Genomic DNA, 16,436 nt, shown 5'->3' with positions numbered 1-16,436 from the left:
TAATACCTAATAATAATAATAATAATACCTAATAATAATACCTAATAATAATAATACCTAATGGCAGTCAGGCTACCTCTGGTGAGCACATGGAGGGCTGTGCGGCCCCCTAAAGAAATGCCACCCCACACCATTACTGACCCACTGCCAACCAGTCATGCTGGAGGATGTTGCAGGCAGAACATTCTCCACGGCATCTCTAGACTCTGTCACGTCTGTCACATGTGCTCAGTGTGAACCTTCTTTCATCTGTGAAGAGCACAGGGAGCAGGGGCGAATTTGCCAATCTTGGTGTTCTCTGGCAAATGCCAAATGTCCTGCACGTTGTTGGGCTGTAAGCACAACCCCCACCTGTGGACATCGGGCCTCATGGAGTCTGTTTCTGACCATTTGAGCAGCCACATGCACATTTGTGGCCTGCTGGAGGTCATTTTGCAGGGCTCTGGCAGTGCGCCGACTGTCCCTCCTTGCACAAAGGCGGAGGTAGCAGTCCTGATGCTAGGTTGTTGCCCTCCTACGGCCTCCTCGTCTCCTGATGTACTGGCCTGTCTCCTAGTAGCATCTCCATGCTCTGGACACTATGCTGACAGACACAGCAAACCTCCTTGCCACAGCTCGCATTGATGTGCCATCCTGGATGAGCTGCACTACCTGAGCCACTTGTGTGGGTTGTAGACTCCGTCTCATGCTACCACTAGAGTGAAAGAACTGCCAGCATTCAAAAGTGACCAAACCATCAGTCAGAAAGCATAAGAACTGAGAAGTGGTCTGTGGTCACCACCTGCAGAAGCACTCCTTTATTGGGGATGTCTTGCTAACTGCCTATGCTTTCCACCTGTTGCCTATTCCATTTGCACAACAGCATGTGAAATTGATTGTCAATCAGTGTTGCTACCTAAGTGGACAGTTTGATTTCACAGAAGTGTGATTGACTTGGAGTTACATTGTGTTATTCAAGTGTTCCCTTTATTTTTTTGAGCAATGTATGTTGTAACCATAGAGCTAGGATTAAATTTATAACTGCACTTATAACTTCTGTAAAGAAGACCGGAAGCTATGTATCTACTTTTTCCATTGCTTTTGCACTTTTAGATCTTTGATTTCTTTCCTTCTTACTTTATATTCATTTTTATTTTCTTTCTTATATTTTTTTAATATAAATAGACTGGAGACTGGAATGACACCTGTCAAAGTAAGATTCAGTATACCGATTTGACCTTTTCCCAGGCCTGTCACAAATTAAAGATTCAATACTGCACTCTTTAAAAACAAATTGTACACTCTGCTCACCTACCCAATATCAAGGCTTGCACAATGTCATTAACATTCTGTTTTGGCAACAACTTCCCCAATTTCCATTTAGCAGGAATCAAAGATCTACGCTACCCAGGAAAAAAATACAGCTAATCCTTGAGGTACAACAGGCCATTTAACGAATGTTTTAAATTATGACCAATTCACCAAAAGCTACTTATGTCCCCATTTAAAAATTATGACGACTGCAGCAGGCCCATGGTCATTCACCCTTACCGCCCACCACAAGGTTGCTGTAGCTCACTCCTGCTTCTCTCCCAACCACACACCCCACGGAAGCCTATACCAGCCACAGAAGCTTGCTAGGTAACATTGGGTCAGTCATTTTCTGTCACCCCAACCTATCACACTATGGTGGTATGAAGAAAAATATCTGGTACTATATATGTTGTCTTGAGGTCATTACAAAAGTTAAACTATAAATGTAATAAAAGAATAGACACAGAAACATATTTTGAGGAACAAAAGAATCGAAAGCACTTAAATGGAAGATTTTCAGGGAACACTGTAAGAAATTGAACGAACACCTTGCAAGAAGGCAACAGCTATCTTCCTCAGTACTGTTGCCCAAGAACTTGCATGGACATAAAGTCATCAGGTGATAGACCTCAACTAAGGGACTTTCTTTTATGGTGTAGAATATAATCAGACTATACTGGCAATTTATCTCTCATGTTATAAAACTTTGAATATCAATCAAAGAATAATTTAAACAATCTCTATGGATAAAGCTACTAGTCAATGGATTATTACCTAGCAGAGAACATTCATTTAATGCCTCTCTTCCATTTTAGGGACTTTGTTCTCAACCAAATATAAGTATGTTTTCCCCCCTCATCCTTTGCTTAAGCTATCTTGTTGTTCTGCAAGGGAGGATGGGAGAGAGAAAAAAGAGAAAAATCCAAGCAGTGTCCTGGGCTTGAACACCATCACTACCACCACCCACTTACAGAAAAATAAGCAGGCACACAATGGGGAATACACATTGAAAGGAAGGTGATAGTATTGGCACCCCTGACCATGGTGGGAGTTGCGAGCGTACTACCCAAATAGTCTGAAGTATTCCCCATTGTGCACCTGCGTACTCTCTTGTACATCTCTTCGCCACCAATCTCTCTACTCTGCAAAGGGAGAAAAAGGAAAAACAGTAGGTCAATCACAAGACAATATATACTAGTGGCAATCACATGACAGAGGGACATGGTGAAACAAATGTGAGCCTTGGTTGTTAAAGTCAGCACCATAGTAAGTTTGAACCATCACTGAACAAGGCAGTAAGTGAAGTCTACCTGTAGTTCTATTTCAACTCTTACCACAAAATTCTGGAGATTATCTCCCATCCCCCCCTCCATTATATTGTAATGGTTGCTTCCACATCCCTGCTTCTCACTAAGGCATATAATCTTCACCTTGAGTTGTTAAGGGGATGGTTCTTTCTGCAGCTCTTAAAAGTGATGACTGGCTAGTTCTGCTTTTATTCTGTTTTTTACATATTTATAAGCAAACCCTGTACTGAATAAAGCAGTGAATAAATATAACCAGACCATCAAGACTTATATTTTGTCATTAATCTCTTTTAAACCATGATGTGAAAAATATTATTTTTAGATTGCAAAATGATATAGTTAGATGCCATAGCAGTCAATCATCTAGGTAGTCAACTGCATTAAATAAACTATCAAGATTTTTTTCGAGAAAGAGAGGATTATATTCTATTTGACTGCTGGCTCAGTCAAATGCTATGGGATAGATCCAAGTTGACAATTACTAAGTGAGGATAAATACTTTACTAGTTGCTTGTTGCTTCTCTTTATTGCATGGTTTAAGAGGATAATAGATAAATCAATATATCAAGTAAGATTTATGCTAACTTACAATCAGATGAATGAAGCAACACCTGTTAAAATTAGTCAGTTAATTTGCTTCATTTAAACACATTACTTCAATTGTGATAAAAGACAAAATTGATTAGTAAAAACAATGAAGGCTACAGGATTACATTTGGAATATTTCTCCAATAATTGCCATGACATCTTGCTTCAAAATCCAGAAATATTACAAAATGCATAAAAAGTACACGAATACTAAGAAAATTGCATATTTACAGAGAATCACAGCTTACAATATACATTAGAAAAGCATTTTTAATTGCTTCTTCAAATTAAAGAAAAAAACACACCTTCCAATGTTATTATTTTCAATCTGGTAAACATACTTCAAAGGGGAAAGGGCTATTTATGCATCAAGGCTGATTGCCAATTCTCTTCCCTTCCATGTGTCATATTTCATCACCCAGCATTGCTACTTGGAATGGTTTCAGTATCTGTTCCAGCTAATATGTAACTGAGGCTAAACCAAATTGAAAAGCAAACTATCTTTTCAACTAAGCATTTTTCCTAAACCAAATTGCAGTGAAAACATTTTTTTTTAAATTATACAATTGGTTCAGTAAAAAGTTGATGTCAACCTGGAGAGATAACAGATTACAACAAGGAGGATGAAAAAAACATGAGCAGAGTCATGATGACAAAGCAAATATTTAACTGAAGTTCAACTGAACAAGTGCTCTTTGCCACAAAGCTGAACAAAAAACCAACCAGAGTGTACAGTGTAATTATGCTGTAGCAAAACACAGATGTTTTAAGTTATGAGATGATTACAGAACCAGTAACAAATCAGACATTGAAATTTCAGTCTATTTCATCAAGTCTTCCAGGTATATATTTAAATCATAGCATGTTGAAACTCTGGGAAATAATAACCTAAGAAGAAATGCTTCGCCTCTCTGCATTACTCTTACCATCAAATGTAAATGGCAAATGTTGCTTTAAAAAAGTCTCTACCTGGAAAAAGATTTATTGAAGTATGCTTAGGATGGTATGTCTTTATGAACATATTTATAATCTCATAAATACATGCAAAGAAGTTTGTTTGTTTGTAAGACATTTTCATAACTTACAATTGTGAAGGAGCTTATAATTATGAAATGAGGTTTATCTAATTAATGTACTCCCGTGAAAGGAAACAGAGATTTTTTTCCTTCTGTTTCAAGGGGCTTTATACACAGACGTATTCCATGACTTATAATCACAACTGGACTTAAAATTTTGGTGCTAATTCATTGCAGTCATTAAGTGAAGCACCTACATGACCATCTCGCTCAATGACCACAATCCCAGCCCTCCCAGATGCAGTGGCTAACCAACTTCAAGGGTCACTACGTTGATAACACAGAAGAGCTACCTGCCAAAAGAGGGCACTCAACTCCCATTCATGCACACAAAGGGTCATGAGAAACAAAGCTTGGAACTCAAGGAGTCCTTTTTCCAGGCAATTGCAGGTCGTCCTCTGCTCTCTGTGTGTAGAAGGAATCCACATTGCTGGGCCAGAGAAAGGAAGCTCTGATCCCAAGCACTTGAGCCTCCTTTCTCTGTCCCAGCATGCCGTTTCCCCTTTACTCTCTGTGTTAGCCTTTCTAGCCTTTAGAAATACTGTATTCACTAGCTTTCTGGCTAGAAAATTAGTAAATGCTATTCTTCTGAAGGGAAGAAAGGCTTTTTCCAACCAGCACCTTTGAGAATGGCAAGGCTGCTTGGGGGAGAGATTCTATCCCACATGGGCAAAATAAATCTGACATGCAGCCCTTCGACTCTCAAAGGCATTGGCTGAAAAAAACCATGACAAAGTTAAATGGGATTTTAGGATGGGGCATTTGGAGCCAGCATGGGTCCAAACACTCCAGGCTGGCAAACACCTTGTCCTAAAATCCCCCTTGGCTTTTGTCATAGAGTTTTCACCCAGCATTTTTGAGAGCAGAAGGGCCGTTTATGAGGCACCGTTTATGAGGCAAAATCAATCTAGCAGTCCTTCCACTCCCTAAAAGACTGGCTGAAAAAGGTTAATCCCATAATGGGTCCTGATGGACCATTTTTAGCCATCCCCCAGGAACCAGAAGGAGTCAACAGCTTGCAATCTTCCTTGCCTGCTTCCCTGTTGACTTTCAGAGGAAGCTGACAGGGAAGATTGCAAATGGCAATCACATGATCGATTGTGAAGACCTTGGCATCCCATTGTGAATTCAAATGGGTTGCCAACAGCCCAGATTGCTATATAGGACTGTAGGGTGCTGCAACATTCATAATTTCAGGCATTGGTTTATGTCCCTTAATTCAGCACCTTTGTAATTTCGGTTACTGAACACAATTCAGTAATTCGGGCATTAAGGGAGGACTACCTGTATAATACGAGCTTCTTCATATTACTAAGTTCACATGTTTCTATACAATAGTGACTAAAGTAGAATAAGTCTTTCTATATAAATTACTTATAAAAGATGCCATGGTCAAATAGCTTCCATAATAATAATAATATCAATGGCATAAAACAATAACTGAATATGTACTAGTAACCCTCATTATCATAATAGATCTTGCCTATCGCGGTCGTAACTCATGATAGTCATAATACAAGTTGGTCATATGATGTTATGACCTTTTTGCAAGTCTTTAAGGGAATCACCACAATCATTAAGTAAGTGAATCTATGGTCATTAAGCAAACACTGCAACCATTATGCAAACCAAGAGCTTGCTGTGAGCAAGGTTTTGCCAAAAATCAGAAGTAAATGCCACTTTTTGGCAAAACTATTGTAGAATATGGTCACAACTGCAGGATGTTCCAGACAGCCATAAATGCAGCCTGGTTGCTGAGTGCTTGAAGTGCAGTCATGTAACCACGAGATGAAGGAAAATACAGCTTTAAAGTTATTTATGATCTATCCTTGAAGTTACCACCAGTGCACCGCCCCCATGACCATGTCATTGCAATTCAACTGCTTGGCAACTGTCTTACATTGATGACTGGTTGTGCATTCTTTAATCCCATGATTGCAATCTGCAACTGTTCCAGCAAGTTTCCAACAAACAATTGTTGGAAACTTCATTGGGGAAGCAGGATTAGCATGTGATTTGTTTAATTTATGTAAACCACCTGGAGTTGAATGGCCATATAAATTTTCTTAATAACTACCATATGAGTCACTAAATGATCACTGTGATTCACTTAAGAACCATGGTAAAAATTGTCATAAAGTCGGGTCCAATTATATGATGACTCACTTAATGACCATACCATACCATTTAGCAACCAAAATTCTGGTTCCAACTGTAGTCATAACTTGATTACATATAATCAGCATCTGGATTCAAAGGTAATACATTTCTTCTTATAAGAAAGCCCACCTGATCTAAGGCAGTGGTCGCCAACCAGTGGGCCGGGGACCACTGGTGGTCCACAAGAAAATTTTGGTGGTCCGCAGAGGAATGTCACCCTCAAAGCACCCCCCCAAACAATTAATCCAGGCTGCACGGGAACACATGGCTGCGCTGCCTACATGGCCCACGGGAACACAAGGCTTGTGTTGCTTGCATTGTGAACAACACGAGGTAGTGAAGGGAGGGGGGGAAAGGCAAAGGGGCGGAAATTGCCCCAGGCGCCTGGCGTGGCCACCAGGCTGCTTCTTTCTGCTTTTTTCTTCTGCTGCTTTTGGCTTCACACAAGGAAAGCAGCAGAAGTCTTTCTTTCTGTCCCCCAAGCTCCGCCAGAAATGAGTCTTTTTGGACCCTGCAAGGCATCCTGCTCCAGGAGGCTGCACCAGCAAAGACTCATTTCTGGCGGAGTTTGGGGGACAAAAAGAAAGACTTCTGCTGCTTCCCTTGCATGAAGTCGAAAGTCTCTCTGTCTCCATCCCCACCCAAGAATGGAGCTGGAGACAGTATCCTGCGAACCTAAAAATGATCAATCGGTAGGAAAAAACGGGGTGAGGAATTTTCCTGCAGCCGTTTTTGGGGATTTTCCCAGGGTCTCTGGTCCGCAGGATTTAAAATTATGAGTTTGGTGATCCCTGAGGTCCAAAAGGTTGGTGACCCCTGCTCTAAGGGACAATCATTCCTGAAGAATCGGACTAGAATGACATTGCACTATGTGTGAACCTTAAAATGCTCAAGAAAATTGCTATAAAACTTTGATGCATATGTGATTCTTGCCTAAGAATTTGTTCACTGTCTTTCATGTAATCTATGTAAGGAGAAGACAAGGAGTACAGCTGTGCTACTTCTTCTTGATCATTCAGAGGCTTTCAATACTAATGACCACTGTATTATTCTGGACAGGCTCTCAAAATAGATGGCCTGAATTACAAAGAGCTGGACTATTAGCTAGCTCTTCGTTCCACTGTGGTCGCTGGCTACCATTTTGACATTTCTTCCCTGATAGGCTCCCGTTTATGAAGAATTAAGATCACCATCTAGAAGGGGTCACTGACCCAGATCTGTGACCAATTTTACCTGTTAAGACTGGTTACCGTATTTTAGCTGCAACTATTGCTGAACAGAGAAATCTGGCTAATATTAAACCAGCTCTGGAAACTTCTATGGTAAAAATCTTATTAATCCCTATTGAGCTCTTTAAAACTGGCTTGTATAATCAAACACAATTCAAAATGTAAACCTAAAATGGCTCGGAACCTAGATTCTGTGTGTTATTATAAATCTCCGTGTATCATTGCCAGCTCAGACTGTGACAAGGAAACCAACAGCAAGCAATCAGTTCCAGAGTCACTGGGCAAACTGCTGCCTGAGCAGATGCAGAGAGAGGCAATGCTGCCCAATAACCAGGTCTGTCTGCTGCCAGTCTTAGAAGTTGAGGAGCCTCAGCTGTTTCCCTGTATGCAATGGCTTGCCATACAGAGAGCAGGGCAGAACAAAGGCACTCTGCAAATCTCCTTGCAAGAAAGGAATATCACCCTTCCAAATGAGCAGTTCCTGAGTTGCTTCTATGTAAGAAGAGTAGCAGGCTCAAGCCCCTCTATTGGCAATAATTATTTGTTAACCTAAACTCAACATACCTTGCCTCCTAACTTGAAATCTTATGACTGACTCTGGACCTGGTCCAGCTGAAAACCCTGCTATGACATTTGGGCCTTTGAACTTTGCCTGACATCTCATACCTACTGTTTTGGATTTGGACTAGCTCAAGGCAAGCTTGGTGGGATAATGGGGATGTGATTTCTTATGTGTGCACGCGCACATTTGCACACACCTTTCCTTTGCTATTTATTTCCTTGAAAATCTAGTAAAGTTTGCAAATTCCTCAGTGCGTTTATGAGTGTGTAGCCTGAAACAGAACATTATGGAAATTTAACAGCAGTATAGAAATGTTTTAAAGGTAAAAGTTTCCCCTATCCAGTCAGGTCCAGCACTCATCTCCATTTCTTAGCTGAGGGAGCCAGCATTGTCTAAAGGTAACAGTATTTCCGTGGTCACGTGGCCAACATGACTATGGTGCATGGAATGCCAAAGGTGCACGGAATGCTGTTACCTTCCCACTAAGGTGGCACCTATTTATCTACTCTCATTTGCATGCTTTCGAACTGCTAGATGGGCCGGAGCTGGAGCAAGTAATAGGAGCTCACCCCTGTTGCACGGCATTGGATCTCAAACCTGGGTGTCAGCTTTACAGATGACAAGCTTAGCATTTTAGATAATCTATTATACCCATTCGTCATTTAGCAACAACCTCAGTTAGCAACCACTCACAAATATAGCAATAAGGAAAATAAAATCATTTTATTTTCACGTACGTATTTGCAACCAAATTTTGTGCACTTTACAACATTGCATGCTGAAGTGACAGTTATGCTGGTGTAGTTACATGAAAAAAGCTGTCTGAATGAGTTGGCAGTAACCAGTAATCTCCCTCAGCTATGTGTACACTGAGTGATCATTTCACTTAATGAACTTGTCTTTGGAAAGGAACTTGGTCGCTTAACCAAGTGGGAGAGTAGGTGTAATTAAACATATTTTGCTATGTATCAGTCAGAAAATGTATTATACTGATAATTTAATAGTAATAGGAAATTATTTACTTCTCTTAAGTAAACATAATAAAGCTACTGAGTTACTTAGCTAACTCCTGGGTAAGAAAAAATGCATAGCTGTTGGGACACAAAACTGTGATGACAATACAATCAGACACTTTAAAAAGAATTATAGACTACAGATAATCATTTAATGATTGTGACTGGCAGTACCATCAATGAGCGATGTGGTCATTAAGTGAAACATGTGATCATGTTGACTTTTGCCAGTACCACTGTAATCATTAAATGAATCATTCAAGTTTATTAAGCACATCATAGTGGCTGTGACTTGCAATTTACTGCCAGCTTGTTTTCCAGCGATTTTACTTGTGGAAGCTAGCTGTGAAGCTCACAAATAGCAATATGTGACTGTAGGATGCAATGACTGTCATAAATGCAAGAACCAATTGTAAAACTACTTTTCCAGAGCTGTCGTAAGTTTGAAAGGTTGCTAAGCAGGACAGTTGTCAACCAAGGGCTACCTGCACCTTGTCAATATATACTATAAGACCAATACTAGCTCACCAGTTCTTCCTGAGTATTCTTTCATACAGCTAGTTTAAGTATACTTTCCTAATGCAGAAAATTTTAAGTTGTACCATCAAATCTTATTTTTAATTATTGTCACATTTTTGCCATCACCATGATTGACAGATGCTCCAGGTTGCCATTAGCTAATATATTGTTATACAACTGAATGGAAAGGATTTTTAAAAATATTTACACTGTTATGCATTTCAAATCTGAACTTTATCAAAAAATTTCTTTAAAGAAATGATACAACCATTTAAAATTAAGAATGTTAGCATTCTTGATTGAATTAAAAATGGATTTTATGACAGCACGTTAATCAGTTTTACCTAAATTAAGGCAGTTGCCTTTCTGCTTATCCTTGGACCTAATCCTCTGAACATAAGTTTATGTTGATAAGCTAACCATTTTAGGAAGGTTTTAAGAACAAATTAAAATATTCTGCTTGTTCCCAAACTTTTACATCCTGTTAAGTTTTTTTCTGAAATTTCTGACAAGTTCTGGAATCTAATTGCCAGAAAAACTATTAAAACTCTTATCCTAAAGGGAAGCATTTCTTCTATAATTAATTAACTCATCCCATCACAATTCAAGGACATACGTATTCAAGGCTAAGGAAGGAGTACAGAAATTCTGTGTGCACTCTTGCATATTGTCAAATATATGTTTCAATATACTTTACTTGAAATTGAAAGGTTGCTAAAAAGGCCAGTTGTTAACCAAGGACTACCAGTACCTTTTATGGTTCATATAAATATAAGACCAATGCTAGCTGATAAGTTCTTCCTGAATGTTCTTTCATACAGCTAGCTTAAGTATACTTTCCTAACGCAGAACGTTTTAAGTTGTTTTAAGGATTTGTAGATCCTAAATAAAGTATAATTGAGAGCTGGCACAATCAAACAAATCACAGAAGTGTGCATTAATTTAAGGCTAGGAACAAAACTGGGAACACAGGGACCTATGATTATGCACACCGTATAAGTTCAAATATCAGAACTGCTGTATAAAGATCTACTTCTTTTCTACTCTTTCATGGCGCAACATAGCTAGGTATAACATACCTGACCATAGACTTAAACATATGTTACAATACTAGAGCCAACCTTTGACATCTCTATTTTTATCAACTAATTATACCTTCAGCTGAAGAACTCAGGAACAGATAATAAACATAGTGAGAAGTAAGGCACTTGTAAAATGCAGAACTCAACACTGAAGCCATGTTCATTCACTTTTGTACACTATAATCATTTATTTAGAAGGTACTACATGGTCCAGTTGAAGCTTATATGGCATAAAGTAACATTCCTTCCCCAACCACAGATTTTTTTTTGTACATAAAACTTGAGACATATTCAAACATTAAATACTGTATATTCAAAATTTGGTAAAAGGAATATCAACATTGGATGCTTCTCTTCGTTGATATAAGTATTTTAATATTTCCTCAAACACTTGGGGCGGGGGGGGGAGAAATAATACAAAATGGAAAAATAAATATAGCCTGAGAAATGAAATGTACATGAGAATATTATGCTATATCGTTTAAATAAATAAAATGTCCACGGACCTCGCTATCCCCTCTCTTGGTGCATTATTCTCCCCAGCTGCATTATTAACGCATACAAAGTCATCTGGTTAATTTAAAATAGAAATACAGTCAAAATCCTGATGACTTGTTTCTTCATATATTCGATCACATTATTCAGTCACCAGAATTCTTTGCAACATATCAGAAGTCGTCACATATTACCAGAATACTAGTATAGGATCCATGTTTATACACTTAAATATTGAAACATAGAGTTTGAAGGACATCACGCATTATGCTGCAACAAATCTCTGTTGACCACATACTGGTACAATAGATCTATGAAGATCCGCAATGTTATGACATTTGTTTATGGGATTTCTGAATTTTGAACTACGTGGGCAACAACGCCTTGTAAAATCTAAATTCAACATTGTTTGGCTCAAAAGTTCATTGGATAATCTTGCATAAAGCTATCACACAGATGAGATGGCATCCCTTCTGGAATATAAGTGCAAGTTGAGGAGAGGTCACATGACAGTGTAGCTTAGATATTAAGATCAAACATTTCTTGCATAATTTCTCCCTTCCTTTTCATGTGTAGAAATTCTCTTTTAAAAGAAGGCCAGGCAGGCATGTAATTTCTAACCTACAGTTTAAAGTGGTCCATTCCAGTTATGCTTACACTTCTGCCATACATCAGAAATAACAAAAATAAACTGAAATTTCAGTTTAACCATGCCAAATATATTGGTTATCAGCAGCAAAGTAAGAATTTCCTGTGTATAATAAAATACACCAAGGAACTACTATTAATCAGATTCAAAACCATTTTTACAGCCCTGTTCTAATAATGTTGCTTTACAAATAAATCTCTTTAGTTTCAAACTGAATTATTTCCAAGGAAGCTTGAACTGGGACCATAAGAATTTTTATCTACTTATTTAATTATGCTACTTGAGTGCTAGGATTTTATGAAATAAAGGGAAGACTTGCCTGACATGTACTCAACTTCCAGAGGGTACATCATTACATGCAAGTATTTTTCTCAATAAGAATATGGAATGGAATTGGTTTGTCCTTTCAGATGGTTCCAATATATTTGTTCCAATTCCCCATTCTAATAAAGAGACCTAGGATTTCCTGGCAGACACCCATTACAATATTAAGGTTTCATGATCCAAGTTTGGAGGCTTTTTGAGATCAGTCAAGATCACTACTTGACACCAAATATTGTGCTCAACATGCCAGCACTTTTTTTTTGCAATCTATACTGTACCACCAGGTTGGGGACAGATTGTTCTGGAGACTATCTACAATACGTGATTTGTAAGAGTCAATACAACTTGATGACACATAATCAATCAATGATTGGTATAGTTTGTAGATATGTGATTTGCATAAAAGTCAAAAAACATTATGAGACAAGAGAAATTTTATCAGGAAAAGAAAGTTCATAGGCTGAAAACATACCCTGACTTTACACCACCTGTATTCACAGACAGCATGCATAGCTTTCTGTTTCCTTTCTGTTTACAAGCCTGTAAACTAAAAGTTCTGTAATAAGCAGGTGGTGATTAAAACTGAATAAAAGTTTTGAGAATGTGGCCAATCAGGCAAAATTGTAGACAATTCTATTTCAATTTCACTAACACACACAAAAAGGCTTGATTCAGGGCGCAAGCTTCCCTTCTTCAATGACTCACCATACTGCTGGGGGCAATAAAGGGAAAGCAAAAACATACACAAAACTTCCATAAGCAGAAGAAATCAAAATATGACTAACTTCAAATTTAAAGGAAAAGAAGCAGGATGCCTTTGAGGAAGGGGCATACAGAACGGCTTGTTATATATTATTATATCACATTCAGCTTTGTATAGCTTCAAAATGCCTTTAAAGCCTGAACAGATATTTTTTTAAAAAATTCAAAACGCTGAAGATGGTTCCGTCTTTTCGGGTTAAGTAACAGAGGTTATAAAAATAACAACCCGCACTGTGATGGAACCAGTTACAAAGAACAAGCCAGGTCGAGCAAAAAACGAGATTTGAACCCTAGTATAGGAAGCCTGACCACTATATAGGAAGAAGGCCTCACACGACGCCTTGGACAGATAAGGGGACTGCACCTGTATGACTTGTCCTGCAAGGGAAGAAGCGTCACATCAGGGTTGTTTACATCTGACGGAGCTGCTCCACCTGACATTTACTCCTCACCTACGGACAAATTCTCGACTGAGCTCCATTTCGCGGGGTAACTTCCCTAGTCAGGAGTTTGAGGGTCTCGGGAGAACAAGCTGGGCCTGGCAAAGTGAGTTTCCCCACCTCTCCAACTCGGCCCTCCCCACTTCTCCAACTACTCGTCGCCGTGGTCCCATCCCGTCCCACTCCTCCCAGCGGTGTACCAGTTCGTCATGTCCAGGAAGAAGGCGCAGCCAGCCGGGCTGAGTTGAAAGCCAAGGAGCCGCTGAAATTCGCCAATGAGCACGTCCTTGTCGGTGGTTCCCAGACAGCTGAACTTCTGCATCAGCTCGGCGTCCAGATCCACGTCCATCCCCTCCATGGCGGCGCGACCTCTTCTTCCCGCGCCAGCCCGGCCCCTTCCACTAGGCCCCGGGCTGCCCGTGAGCCGCCGCTGCCGCCTGCTCAAAGCTGCATGGGGGAGGGGGGGAGGGAGAACGAGCGAGTGAGCGAACAGCACGCAAAGCACGCCGACGCCGTGGCGTAACGTCAGCACGTACCGTGATTTCACAAACATGATGACGTCAGCCTCGAGGGATCAAAATACAAATCTTTCAGTCTAAGAAAAACATAGTTAAGCACTAAATGAGCTGATCTTAGAGCAGAGGTCTCCCACTTTGGCAACTTTAAGACTTGCGGACTTCCACCCCCAGAATTCTCAGCAAAGTTGGCTGAGGAATTCTGGGGGTGGAAGTCCGCAAGTCTTAAAGTTGCCAAGGTGGGAGACCCCTGTCTTAGAGCGATTTTTTTTTCCACGCGGGGTCTCAGTCTCAGGTGACAATCCACGACTGAAGTTACGTGGGCTCGGAAGTGGGGCTGAGTCAGGGCTGGAGACTCGACGGAGAAATTCAAACGATTCCTTGGAAAGGGACAGTGGTAAACTTACTTCCCTTTTGCTGCCTCCAAGACCGGAGTTCACAATGGAGCCGAGTTCTGCTCAAAAGAGACTTTATAATAAACATTTGAGCTGCAATAGTAACCTTAGATCGCACTGAGCCTTGCCCGTCTTTGTTTGGGGACTTTCTTGGAATCCCATGGGATTTCTAACTTCCGTGTGTATGAAGGTCATTAAAGTATTTGTTGCTCTATTGTTTTTGTATTGTTTTTTCCCCCCGTTTGGACAGGAAGGACATTTAACTCAGTGAATCAGTCGCGTGCAAATAAGAGGAAATTAGTTGATTACCATTTGCATTTCCTAAATCATATTTTATATCCTACAAATCTGATTTTCCATAAAGAAGGGATTCAAAACACATAACTCTTAGACCATTGTTATAGTTCTTATTTGCGATGTATATTATAGGTTATCTCCATTGCCCATCTTTCAGATAACCCCACCTTTCTGTGTTTTGCCTGAAATCTGGAAGGGACTAACTATGTTAACGTTTGCTTCCGGACTTTTGACATAGAAATGGAAGGCTAACAACAACTTTATTTAATTTTATGGGCTTTTTCTTCCTCTCCATCCCCCTTTTAACTGAGCCACTGGATTTTTTGTTGTTATGGTCATCATTAAAAAAGAATGGGATACAATTATCACAAAGATGGCTAAGAAACTGGTTCAGATGACTTGCACCTTATGAAATGAGTTGCATTTTGTGTTTCATGGCAGATATAAAAAAACTGAATAGTTTATTACAGGCAAAGGAATATTCATGTTTTGCATTTGAGGAAATGAGACAACAAATAATTGATAATGATTTTTTAAGTTTTAATTTTATTTTCTATAAATTTAAGAGTAACCATTGCCAATATTTAGCAAGCTGTCTATAAAACCTACTTCTACATCTGTTTTACTGCCCACTCAAATTGTATTGGTTATTAATAAGGCTGTTTGTTTTTATTTTCTAACTCTGAGATAGAAAAATAAAATACCCATTTAGAACTTATACTAATTGATGAAATTGAAACTGAAATAAGCTCCATTAAATTTAGTGAAGCTTTTAAATCCCAAATAAATGTGAATGTTTAGCAAGAATCTAGTACTTAGTTTATTATAATCTATGATTAAATAATTATGTGAATGAACAATTGTGATCAGCAATTTTGGAAGTTTATATTTTAAGTATGGAGCTCTCAATTTTAATGATCAAATGTAATTTGCTGTATTTATTAGTTATGTATGACTAATATCCACAAACCACTTAGAGACTATTGGAATTCAAGCAGTGGATAAATTGTATAAAGAAAACATATACCATGTTAAATATTCCAAAATAATTCTTCTACTTGGCTAAGCTGCCAACATTAAATACATGATTAATAAAAAGTTCATTCCCTGTATTTTATACAAGATAGGTACTTCATATCTGCATTACTATTTGACTAGAATTCTAGATACATATATATTTGTATCCTATATATTATATTCCACTATTTATTTCATTGAACCCACACTAATAGACTCTAAGTGGCTTACAAAATCTAATGCAAGGTTAACTAAAACAGATAGTATAAAGCATGATGCAACCCTCCCTCCCTCAACACATTTACTCTACACCAGGGCTGTCAAATTCCCAGCCACGCCCACACCTGGTTTAGCAAAGGGGGGAAAAAAGACCCAATATGTCATTTTACACCACCGTGGTGTGAGTTTGACACTTATGCTCTACTACACCAAGGAACAAAACCAAATTTTAAGGGCTTTTCCGAACCCCAGAATAGGCACCATCAGAATTTCTGGAGGGATGATTCCAAGGGGTGGAACAGCACACTTCCTAAGGCACACTTGCTAAGTCCTGAGAGTAACATTTAATAGAACAGACAGTGCATATCCACTCTGCCCAAATGTATGGAAGAGTTATAAAGATTAACAACCTACCACCTTAAAGCCAATTGATAGCAAATGGAACTGCTATTTAGCAGCAGTTACACATGAACAGAAGTAGTGAGTATTCCTAC

At 39.1% G+C, this 16,436-nt stretch overlaps 1 protein-coding gene across 8 annotated transcripts in view; it reads right to left on the bottom strand.

Annotated features, from left to right (window-relative positions):
• Positions 1–16,436, bottom strand: part of ILRUN (inflammation and lipid regulator with UBA-like and NBR1-like domains) — a 61,025-nt gene that overhangs the window by 43,284 nt on the left and 1,305 nt on the right. For 4 of the 8 annotated variants that reach the window (XM_087929586.1, XM_087929589.1, XM_087929587.1 and 1 more), the window contains exon 2: positions 13,700–13,946. In XM_087929586.1, coding sequence (XP_087785712.1) covers positions 13,700–13,857 — 158 coding nt within the window. In that variant the 5' untranslated portion in view covers positions 13,858–13,946. Of the gene's footprint in view, positions 1–13,699; positions 13,958–16,436 lie in introns of those variants that run through there. The other 4 variants (XM_026720002.2, XM_087929588.1, XM_026720003.2 and 1 more) reach the window with 1 other exon arrangement.

The sequence above is a fragment of the Pseudonaja textilis genome, chromosome 3, assembly GCF_049901715.1.
Source record: "Pseudonaja textilis isolate UNSWEBS1 chromosome 3, rPseTex1.2, whole genome shotgun sequence".
Classification (NCBI taxonomy): domain Eukaryota; kingdom Metazoa; phylum Chordata; class Lepidosauria; order Squamata; family Elapidae; genus Pseudonaja; species Pseudonaja textilis.
This window is presented reverse-complemented; position numbering and strand designations above follow the sequence as displayed.